A 12,176-nucleotide genomic window follows, 5' to 3' on the forward strand; every position below is an offset into this window, starting at 1 on the left:
GCGAGTGGGTGAGCGAGTGGGTGAGCGGGTGGGTGGGTGAGCGGGTGGGCGAGTGGGTGGGTGAGCGGGTGGGCGAGTGGGTGAGCGAGTGGGTGAGCGAGTGGGTGGGTGAGCGGGTGGGCGAGTGGACGTGCGTCTCACCCGCTCCGTTCGCTTGTCCCCCCCCGCCGGGCCCCCCCCCGCAGGGCCCCCCCCCGCAGGGCCCCCCCCCTCGTCCCCCTGCTGCAGGGTGAGGACCCACGTGGCCGTGCGCTCCACGGGGGACAGTGTGGAGGACGACACGGCACCCTGGCAAGCGCCCACGGCAACATCCACGCCGTCGTCAACAACATCAACAACATCGTCAACATCGTCAACAACATCAACATCGTCAACATCGTCAACATCGTCAACATCGTCAACAACATCGTCAACAACATCAACAACATCAACAACATCGTCAACATCGTCAACAACATCAACATCGTCAACAACATCGTCAACAACATCAACAACATCGTCAACATCGTCAACAACGTCAACATCGTCAACATCGTCAACAACATCATCAACAACATCGTCAACATTGTCAACAACATCAACATCATCAACATCGACATCACCACCACCATCACCACCACCCTCGTCACCCCCCCCGTGTCACCCCCCCCCCGTGTCACCTCCCCCCCCAACTGCACCACCCCCACTGTGTCCCCCCCCCCTACTGTGTCCCCCCCCCCTCACCTGTCTGCCACTGGCTGACCGTGGCCGTGCCCCCCCCGGGCTGTCTCCGTGGGACGAGGCCGAGGGTTGTCTGGGGCGGGCCCCCCCACACGCCCCCCCGGACTCCGCCAGGCGGTACCCCACGCTCGCTATGCCCCCCATCTAGGCACAACAACGACAACAACATCGACAACAACATCAACAACATCGACAACAACATCGACAACAACAACAACGATGACGACATCAACAACAACAACGATGACGACATCAACAACCTCCGTTCAGCACGGTTGGCTACGTACGGTGCGATCAGCACAGCTGCCGGATCGGTAGCGCGGCGAGTTAAACACCGAGAGGGTGAGTGGTGGGTGGGTAGGTGGGTGAGTGGGTGAGTGGGTGGGTGAGTGGGTGAGTGGGTGGGTGAGTGGGTGAGTGGGTGGGTGGGTGAGTGGGTGGGTGAGTGGGTGGGTGGGTGAGTGGGTGGGTGGGTGAGTGGGTGGGTGGGTGAGTGGGTGGGTGGGTGGGTGAGTGGGTGAGTGAGTGAGAGGGTGAGTGGGTGGGTGGGTGAGTGGGTGAGTGAGTGAGAGGGTGAGTGGGTGGGTGGGTGGGTGAGTGGGTGGGTGAGTGGGTGGGTGGGTGGGTGAGTGGGTGGGTGGGTGGGTGAGTGAGTGAGTGAGTGAGAGGGTGAGTGGGTGGGTGGGTGAGTGGGTGAGTGGGTGGGTGAGTGGGTGGGTGGGTGAGTGAGAGGGTGAGTGGGTGAGTGAGAGGGTGAGTGGGTGGGTGGGTGGGTGGATGGGTGGGTGGGTGGGTGAGTGGGTGGGTGGGTGGGTGAGTGGGTGAGTGGGTGGGTGAGTGGGTGGGTGAGTGGGTGGGTGGGTGGGTGAGTGGGTGGGTGAGTGGGTGGGTGGGTGGGTGAGTGAGAGGGTGAGTGGGTGAGTGGGTGGGTGAGTGGCTGGGTGAGTGGGTGGGTGGGTGGGTGAGTGAGAGGGTGAGTGAGAGGGTGAGTGGGTGGGTGGGTGAGTGGGTGGGTGAGTGGGTGGGTGGGTGGGTGAGTGGGTGGGTGGGTGAGTGGGTGGGTGAGTGGGTGGGTGGGTGGGTGAGTGGGTGGGTGAGTGGGTGGGTGGGTGAGTGGGTGGGTGAGTGGGTGGGTGGGTGGGTGAGTGGGTGGGTGAGTGGGTGAGTGGGTGAGTGCGTGGGTGGGTGGGTGAGAGGGTGAGTGAAAGGGTGAGTGGGTGAGTGGGTGGGTGAGGGGGAGGGTGAGTGAGAGGGTGAGTGAGAGGGTGAGTGGGTGAGTGGGTGGGTGGGTGAGTGAGTGGGTGAGTGGGTGGGTGAGTGGGTGGGTGAGTGAGTGGGTGAGTGGGTGAGAGGGTGAGTGGGTGAGTGGGTGAGTGAGTGGGTGAGTGGGTGGGTGAGTGGGAGGGTGAGTGAGAGGGTGAGTGAGAGGGTGAGTGGGTGAGTGGGTGGGTGGGTGGGTGAGTAGGTGAGTGAGTGAGTGGGTGAGTGGGTGGGTGGGTGAGTGGGTGGGTGGGTGGGTGAGAGGGTGAGTGGGTGAGTGAGTGGGTGAGTGGGTGAGTGGGTGAGTGGGTGGGTGGGTGAGTGAGAGGGTGAGTGAGAGGGTGAGTGAGAGGGTGAGTGGGTGAGTGGGTGGGTGGGTGAGTGGGTGAGTGAGTGAGTGGGTGAGAGGGTGAGTGGGTGAGAGGGTGAGAGGGTGAGTGGGTGAGAGGGTGGGTGGGTGAAAGGGTGAGTGAGTGGGTGAGTGGGTGGGTGAGAGGGTGAGTGGGTGAGAGGGTGAGTGGGTGAGAGGGTGAGTGGGTGAGAGGGTGAGTGGGTGGGTGGGTGGGTGAGTGGGTGGGTGAGTGGGTGAGTGAGTGGGTGAGTGGGTGGGTGAGTGGGTGAGTGGGTGAGAGCGTGAGTGGGTGAGTGGGTGAGTGGGTGAGTGAGTGGGTGAGTGAGTGGGTGAGTGGGTGAGTGGGTGAGAGCGTGAGTGGGTGAGTGGGTGAGTGGGTGAGAGGGTGAGTGGGTGGGTGAGAGGGTGAGTGAGTGGGTGAGAGGGTGAGTGAGTGGGTGAGAGGGTGAGTGAGTGGGTGAGAGGGTGAGTGGGTGCGTGAGAGGGTGAGACGGTGAGTGGGTGAGAGGGTGAGAGGGTGAGTGGGCGAGTGGGTGAGTGGGTGAAAGGGTGAGTGGGTGAGTGGGTGAGACGGTGAGTTGGTGAGTGGGTGAGTGGGTGAGTGAGTGAGTGGGTGAGAGGGTGAGTGAGTGGGTGGGTGAGTGGGTGAGTGGAGTGAGTGGGTGAGAGGGTGAGTGGGTGAGTGAGAGGGTGGGTGAGTGGGTGAGTGAGTGAGTGGGTGAGTGGGTGAGTGGGTGAGTGGGTGAGAGGGTGAGTGGGTGAGTGGGTGAGAGGGTGAGTGGGTGAGAGGGTGGGTGGGTGAATGAGAGGGTGGGTGGGAGGGTGGGTGGGTGGGTGGGAGGGTGGGTGGGTGAGTGGGTGAGTGGGTGGGTGGGTGAGTGGGTGGGTGAGAGGGTGAGTGGGTGAGTGGGTGAGTGGGTGAGAGGGTGAGTGGGTGAGTGGGTGAGAGGGTGAGTGGGTGAGTGGGTGAGTGGGTGAGAGGGTGAGTGGGTGAGAGGGTGAGTGGGTGAGTGGGTGAGAGGGTGAGTGGGTGGGTGGGTGAGAGGGTGAGACGGTGAGTGGGTGAGAGGGTGAGTGGGTGGGTGGGTGAGTGGGTGAGAGGGTGAGTGGGTGAGAGGGTGAGTGGGTGAGAGGGTGAGTGGGTGAGAGGGTGAGGTGAGTGGGTGAGTGGGTGAGAGGGTGAGAGGGTGAGTGGGTGAGAGGGTGAGTGAGTGAGTGGGTGAGGGGTGAGTGGGTGAGAGGGTGAGTGAGTGAGTGGGTGAGAGGGTGAGTGGGTGAGTGGGTGAGTGGGTGAGACGGTGAGTGGGTGAGAGGGTGAGTGGGTGAGAGGGTGAGTGGGTGAGTGGGTGAGAGGGTGAGTGGGTGAGTGGGTGAGAGGGTGAGTGGGTGAGTGGGTGAGAGGGTGAGTGGGTGAGAGGGTGAGTGGGTGAGAGGGTGAGTGGGTGAGAGGGTGAGTGGGTGAGAGGGTGAGTGGGTGAGTGGGTGAGAGGGTGAGTGGGTGAGTGGGTGAGAGGGTGAGTGGGTGAGTGGGTGAGAGGGTGAGTGGGTGAGTGGGTGAGAGGGTGAGTGGGGAGAGGGTGAGTGGGTGAGAGCGTGAGTGGGTGAGAGGTGAGTGGGTGAGAGGTGAGTGGGGGAGAGGGTGAGTGGGTGAGAGGGTGAGTGGGTGAGTGGGTGAGAGGGTGAGTGGGTGAGTGGGTGAGAGGGTGAGTGGGTGAGTGGGTGAGAGGGTGAGTGGGTGAGAGGGTGAGTGGGTGAGAGCGTGAGTGGGTGAGAGGGTGAGTGGGTGAGAGGGTGAGTGGGTGAGTGGGTGAGACGGTGAGTGGGTGAGAGGGTGAGTGGGCGAGAGGGTGAGTGGGTGAGTGGGTGAGAGGGTGAGAGGGTGAGTGGGTTAGTGGGTGAGTGGGTGAGTGGGTGAGAGGGTGAGTGGGTGAGAGGGTGAGTGGGTGAGTGGGTGAGACGGTGAGTGGGTGAGAGGGGGAGTGGGTGAGTGGGGTGAGACGGTGAGTGGGTGAGAGGGTGAGTGGGCGAGAGGGTGAGTGGGTTAGTGGGTGAGTGGGTGAGAGGGTGAGTGGGTGAGAGGGTGAGTGGGTGAGAGGGTGAGTGGGTGAGAGGGTGAGAGGGTGAGTGGGTGAGAGGGTGAGTGGGTGGAGTGGGTGAGTGGGTGAGTATGGTGAGTGGGTGAGAGGGTGAGTGGGTGAGAGGGTGAGTAGGTGAGTGGGCGAAGGGTGTGTGGGCGAGAGGGTGGGTGGGTGATAGGGTGAGTAGGTGAGTGGGCGAGTGGGTGAGCGGGTGAGAGGGTGAGTGGGTGATAGGGTGAGTAGGTGAGTGGGCGAATGGGTGAGCGTGTGAGTGGGTGAGTGGGTGAGAGGGTGAGTAGGTGAGTGGGCGAGAGGGCGAGTGGGTGAGCGGGTGAGAGGGTGAGCGGGGGAGAGGGTGAGCGGGCGAGAGGACCCCACCCCACACCACAGACTCACTCACACTCACAGACTCACTCACAGACTCACTCACTCTCACCATTCTCACACCCTCACACTCTCACACCCTCACACCCTCACACTCTCACACCCTCACACTCTCACACCCTCACACTCTCACACCCTCACACCCTCACACTCTCACACCCTCACACTCTCACACACCCACACTCTCACACTCTCTCACACTCACAGACTCACTCACAGACTCACTCACAGACTCACTCACAGACTCACTCACAGACTCACTCACACTCACAGACTCACTCACACTCACAGACTCACTCACACTCACAGACTCACAGACTCACTCACAGACTCACTCACACTCTCACACTCACAGACTCACTCACTCACTCGCTCACACTCTCACACTCTCACACACTCACACACTCACACACTCACTCACTCTCTCACACTCTCACTCTCTCACACTCTCACACTCTCACTCTCTCACACTCTCACACTCTCACTCACTCACTCACACTCTCACACCCTCACACTCTCACACTCTCACACCCTCACACTCTCACACTCTCACACTCACACACTCTCACACTCTCTCACACTCACAGACTCACTCACAGACTCACTCACAGACTCACTCACAGACTCACTCACACTCTCACACTCACGCTCACACTCTCACACCCTCTCACTCTCACTCACCCTCACACCCTCACACTCACTCACTCTCACTCACTCACTCTCACTCCCACACTCTCACTCTCTCTCACTCACTCACAGACTCACTCACAGACTCACTCACTCTCACTCACTCTCACAGACTCACTCACAGACTCACTCACGCTCTCACACACTTACAGACTCACTCACTCACTCTCACACTCTCACACTCTCACTCACACTCACTCACTCTCACACTCTCACTCACCCTCACACCCTCACACACTCACAGACTCACTCACTCACTCTCACACTCACTCACACTCTCACACCCTCACACTCACAGACTCACTCTCACAGACTCACAGACTCACACTCTCTCACTCACAGACTCACTCACTCATTCACACTCTCACACACTCTCACTCTCACACACTCACAGACTCACTCACACTCTCACACTCTCACACACCCTCGCACACTCACACTCACACACTCTCACAGACTCACTCACACACTCACACTCTCACACTCTCACACTCACTCACTCACCCTCACACTCTCACACTCACCCTCACACTCTCTCACTCTCACAGACTCACTCACAGACTCACTCACACTCTCTCACTCACCCTCACACTCTCACACTCTCTCACACTCTCTCACACACTCTCACACACTCACAGACTCACTCTCACTCTCACACCCTCACACTCTCACACACTCACAGACTCACTCTCACTCACACTCTCACACTCTCACACTCTCACACACCCTCACACTCTCTCACTCTCTCACTCACATCCTCACACTCTCACACACTCACACCCTCACACACTCACACCCTCACACTCTCACACCCTCACACTCTCACACTCTCACACTCTCACTCACACTCTCACACTCTCACACTCTCACACTCTCACACTCTCACACTCTCACACTCTCACACCCTCACACTCACAGACTCACAGACTCACTCTCACACTCACAGACTCACTCACTCACACTCTCACACACTCACAGACTCACTCACAGACTCACTCACACTCACAGACTCACAAACTCACTCACAGACTCACTCACACTCACAGACTCACTCACTCACACTCTCTCACTCACTCACCCTCACACTCTCACACTCTCACATTCTCACACTCTCTCACTCTCACTCACTCTCACTCACTCTCACTCACTCACACTCACTCACTCTCACACTCTCACACCCTCACACTCTCACACTCTCACTCTCACTCACTCACTCTCACTCACTCTCACTCACACTCACTCACCCTCACACTCACACTCTCACACTCTCTCACAGCCGCCATGGCACGATCGTTTTCTCCGCGCGCCCAACACCACGGCCAACTTAATTAAGTGCCGGCTCATTGCCCGCTAATAGCGAGCACGAGCGCGAGAGGATGAAGCCGACGGGTCGAGGGGCGCCGTTCATTTATGGCCCGACGCTCCGGCGATTTCGCCGTTTTTATCTTAACGAGCTAATCAGAGGCAGGGACTGCATCGTCGTCGTCGTCGTCATCGTCATCATCGTTATGGTCGTTATCGTTATGGTCGTTATCGTCATCATCGTTATGGTCGTTATCGTCATCATCGTTATGGTCGTTATCGTTATGGTCGTTATCGTTATGGTCGTTATCGTCATCATCGTCATCATCGTTATGGTCGTTATCATCATCGTCATCATCGTCATCATCGTTATGGTCGTTATCGTTATGGTCGTTATCGTCATCATCGTCATCATCGTTATGGTCGTTATCGTTATGGTCGTTATCGTCAACATTGTCGTCATCATCGTCATCATCATCGTCGTCATCATCATCATCGTCATCATCATCATCGTCATCATCGTCGTCGTCATCATCGTCGTCGCCATCATCATCATCGTCGTCGTCATCATTGTCGTCGCCATCATCATCATCATCGTCGTCATCATCGTCGTCGTCATCATCGTCGTCGTCATCATCGTCGTCGTCATCATCGTCGTCGCCATCATCGTCATCATCGTCGTCATCATCGTCGCCATCATCAACATCATCGTCGTCATCATCATCGTCATCGTCGTCATCATTGTCGTCGCCATCATCATCATCATCGTCGTCATCATCATCGTCATCGTCGTCATCATTGTCGTCGCCATCATCATCATCATCGTCGTCATCATCGTCATCGTCGTCATCATCGTCATCATCATCGTCATCATCATCGTCGAATCGCCTCCCGCGTGCTCCCTCGCGTCGCCCAGCCGGGGCCACAACGGCCGGGCTCAGCCCCAGCCCCAGCCGCCCGGCCGTTGTGAACCTCGGGGGTGGTGGCTATGGGCGTTGTGGGCTCAGCGTGTCAGACACCGCCACTGTGATCCCTCTGAGAGAGAGAGAGAGAGAGATGCCTCCGAACCCTACTCACAAACCCACGATTCTCAGCATCTCCGACGCCGGCCATCGTGAGCCGATGAGCATGCACCCACAGCGCTGAGGGCTCAGTGTTGCGGATGCGACCGTTATGAACAATGGGGTTCGTAACGATCGCGACGCCGATTCCGGCGCCAAACAACCGGACACGGCCAATTATTAAGGGTCTGTGCGACCTCGAGAAAACGCGGGCAATGCCTTTACGAGTGCAGCACCACCCCCGGTGGTGTTGGAGAGTACACCCGCGACATTTGCAATTCGAGGAGTACGACGTTTCGCCAGTAATTACAACCAGCAACATCGCCCGGCATGACCGACGAGCAACATCGACTAGCAACGTCGAGTAGCATCAACTTTGGCTGTCCGCCTGCCACATCGCCACGGTGGCTAGGAGATGTTGACTACCTCGCCTGGTGTACAGGAGGTCGTGGGTTCGATTCCGACCCTGACGATGCCTTCTGCTGCTGTATATTTGGAGTCTGCGTGTCTCTCTCTCTCATCATCATCATCACGGTGGCTAGGAGATGTTAACTACCTCGCCTGGTGTGCAGGAGGTCGTGGGTTCGATCCCGACCCTGACGCCTGCTGCTGCATATTTGGAGTTTGCGTGTCTCTCTCTCTCATCATAATCATTACGGTGGCTAGGAGATGTTGACTACCTCGCCTGGTGTACAGGAGGTCGTGGGTTCGATCCCGACCCTGACGCCTGCTGCTGTATATTTGGAGTTTGCGTGTCTCTCTCATCATCATCACGGTGGCTATGAGATGTTGACTACCTCGCCTGGTGTACAGGAGGTCGTGGGTTCAATCCCGACCCTGACGCCTGCTGCTGCATATTTGGAGTCTGCGTGTCTCTCTCTCTCATCATCATCATCATCACGGTGGCTAGGAGATGTTGACTACCTCGCCCGGTGTACAGGAGGTCGTGGGTTCGATCCCGACCCTGACGATGCCTGCTGCTCTGGGTCTCTCTCCGTCTCTCTCACGGGGCGGTGGAGGGAGGGCGGGGGGGGGTGGGGGGTGGGGGGTGGGGGGAGGGGGAGGGGTGGGGTTCACATTGGCCGTGTCAGAGACACCCACGGCCCTACCCACCTCGACCCTCCCCCGCCCCTCCCCGCCCCCACCCCTCCACCCGGGGGAGCCACAGTCCCGAACCGACGTACGTCCACAGCCGACGAGTCCCAGTAGGCGCCGGCCACCGCTGCTCCGGCCGCGGTCCCCGCGACGGTGAACCTCGACCCCGGGCCGGCGAGGCACCCGGCGGAGGAGCCGGAGGTCGCCGGCGGCTCGGAGCGGCGCTGGCGGGCGGCGGCGGTGCCGGCGGTGCCGGCGGGGGGAGGCCCCCCGCTGCCCCCGCTGCCCCCGCCGGTGGTGGCCGCGGTGGCCACGGTGGGCACGGTGGCCACGGCCACGAGTGGCGGGTTCTTGTCAGGAAGTGTCTGTCGGCGGGCGTACTCGCACAGGTCCGTGTGAGCCTGCTGCTGGGAGCTGTTCGTGGTGCTGGGGGTCGTTGGGGATGGGGAGGGGAGGGGGGGGAGAGAGAGAAGGAGGGAGTGGATGAGTAGGAGGAGGAGGAGGAGGGGGAGGGGGAGGAGGAGGGAGTGGATGAGTAGGAGGAGGAGGAGGGGGAGAAGGAGGGAGTGGATAAGGAGGAGGAGGGGGGGAGAAGGAGGGAGTGGATGAGGAGGAGGAGGAGGGGGGGGGGAGGGAGTGGATGAGTAGGAGGAGGGGGAGGAGGAGGGAGTGGATGAGTAGGAGGAGGAGGGGGGGAGAAGGAGGGAGTGGATGAGTAGGAGGAGGAGGAGGAGGGGGAGGGGGAGGAGGAGGGAGTGGATGAGTAGGAGGAGGAGGAGGGGGGAGAAGGAGGGAGTGGATAAGGAGGAGGAGGGGGGGAGAAGGAGGGAGTGGATGAGGAGGAGGAGGAGGGGGGGGGGGAGGGAGTGGATGAGTAGGAGGAGGGGGAGGAGGAGGGAGTGGATGAGTAGGAGGAGGAGGGGGGGAGAAGGAGGGAGTGGATGAGTAGGAGGAGGAGGAGGGGGGGGGGGAGAGGAGGAGGGAGTGGATGAGTAGGAGGAGGGGGGGGGAGAAGGAGGGAGTGGATGAGTAGGAGGAGGGAGAAGGAGGGAGTGGATGAGTAGGAGGAGGAGGAGGTGGGGGGAGGAGGGAGTGGATGAGTAGGAGGAAGGGGGGGGAGGAGGTAGTGGATGAGTAGGAGGGGAGAGAAGGAGGGAGTGGATGAGTAGGAGGAGGGGGGGAGAGGAGGAGCCGGTGCGCCAATGTCAGCGCAGCTTTTGGCACCCGATGCTTGCCGCGGTTTTAAAATAACCCGGGCGCGGCGACCGGCCCCCGCATTCGTCAACGGACGAGAACCCGTGCCGGCGTTTCGCGTGCGCCCTTGAAAAGGCGCCGCCGCCCGAATCGTCGGCCACTGTTTATTCGTTCTCCTTTCCAGGGTCTCGCACACAGAGCGGTGGCGGGTACCGACACGGGGGAACGCCGTTTTTTTTTTTTGAACACTCACATTATTTACACGACGCTCCCACTCGCTGCCGACGGATGCCACCTTCGCACGAGCGAAGGTGGCGTGTGGTGCTGTTCCTTCTTTTGGCGCACGCTGTCGTTCGGTGAGCACGCCGCGACAAGGCGCTTTCACGAGCGACATCATCGACAACAGGTGGCTAAAAACCCGGCGCCAAGCAACCCGGACACGGCCAATTAGTAAGGGTCTGTGCGACCTCGAGAAAACGCGGGCAATGCCTTTACGAGTGCAGCACCACCCCCGGTGGTGTTGGAGAGGTACACCCGCGACATTTGCAATTCGAGGAGTACGACGTTTCGCCAGTAATTACAACCAGCAACGTCGACCGGCATGACCGACGAGCAACATCGACTAGCAACGTCGAGTAGCATCAACTTTGGCTGTCCGCCTGCCACATCGCCACGGTGGCTAGGAGATGTTAACTACCTCGCCTGGTGTACAGGAGGTCGTGGGTTCGAACCCGACCCTAATGCCTGCTGCTTTATATTTGCAGTTTGCGTGTCTCTCTCTCTCATCATCATCATCACGGTGTCTAGGAGATGTTAACTACCTCGCCTGGTATACAGGAGGTCGTGGGTTCGATCCCGACCCTGACACCTGCTGCTTTATATTTGCAGTTTGCGTGTCTCTCTCTCTCATCATCATCACGGTGGCTAGGAGATGTTAATTACCTCGCCTGGTGTACAGGAGGTCGTGGGTTCGATCCCGACCCTGACGCCTACTGCTGCTGTATATTTGGAGTCTGCGTGTCTCTCTCTCTCATCATCATCACGGTGGCTAGGAGATGTTAACTACCTCACCTGGTATACAGGAGGTCGTGGGTTCGATCCCGACCCTGACACCTGCTGCTTTATATTTGCAGTTTGCGTGTCTCTCTCTCTCATCATCATCACGGTGGCTAGGAGATGTTAATTACCTCGCCTGGTGTACAGGAGGTCGTGGGTTCGATCCCGACCCTGACACCTGCTGCTGTATATTTGGAGTCTTCGTGTCTCTCTCTCTCTCATCATCATCATGGTGGCTAGGAGATGTTAACTACCTCGCCTGGTGTACAGGAGGTCGTGGGTTCGATCCCGACCCTGACACCTGCTGCTGTATATTGGCAGTTTGCGTGTCTCTCTCATCATCATCATCACGGTGGCTGTGAGATGTTAACTACCTTGCCTGGTATATAAGCTACTTCGCTAAGCTATCATTTGTGGCCAGGTCGCGTCTTGTAATCCAAAGCACTCGTATATCAAAGCACTCGTATATCAGTTGTGATCACGTGACGCTCGGCAGTACAAAGCGTATACGTACTACTACTCGTATTGCAAGACCCTCGCTCGTTTATCAAATTAATATTTATTAAAAAATTTTGCTCGTCTTGCTAAAGACTCGCAGACAAAGTTACTCGCAATCCAAGCTTTTACTGTACATTAAACTAAACTAGTTTTTTACATTTATTTTATTTTATCGAATAAGGGCCCCCCCACTGAGCTGTGTAGTTATTTTTCAGGAGCGACCTGGCCATCGCGTATGATCGCAGCTCAATGAAGCGAGCTCACCATCATCATCATCACAAATCTGGCTGTCGCCTGATGAAGCTGGTTGTGGTTACTGGCGAAACGTGCTCCTCGGTTCTTTCGGGAAAAGTCACGTAGGTATAAAATAAAATAAATTAAATCACGACGTTTCGATTGCAACACAAGCAATCATCATCAGGTGGGAAAACCACAGCAATATTTTTTTTTTTGCTGAAGTGGGGGGAAAAAACAACACAAATTAATATT

At 58.4% G+C, this 12,176-nt stretch overlaps 1 protein-coding gene across 2 annotated transcripts in view; it reads right to left on the minus strand.

The window, feature by feature from the left end:
• The window catches only part of LOC116955454 (disabled homolog 2-interacting protein), a 76,087-nt gene that overhangs the window by 7,124 nt on the left and 56,787 nt on the right, over positions 1-12,176 (minus strand). For both annotated transcript variants that reach the window (XM_076053027.1, XM_076053028.1), the window contains 3 exons: positions 9,029-9,365; positions 724-864; positions 142-288 (listed from right to left, as the gene is read on the minus strand). In XM_076053027.1, the coding sequence (XP_075909142.1) occupies positions 142-288; positions 724-864; positions 9,029-9,365 (625 nt within the window). The remainder of the gene's footprint in view (positions 1-141; positions 289-723; positions 865-9,028; positions 9,366-12,176) is intronic.

Source organism: Petromyzon marinus, chromosome 59 (genome assembly GCF_048934315.1).
Source record: "Petromyzon marinus isolate PM22_M1 ecotype Great Lakes invasive population chromosome 59, UKy_Petmar_22M1.pri1.0, whole genome shotgun sequence".
NCBI classification, from domain to species: Eukaryota; Metazoa; Chordata; class Hyperoartia; order Petromyzontiformes; family Petromyzontidae; genus Petromyzon; species Petromyzon marinus.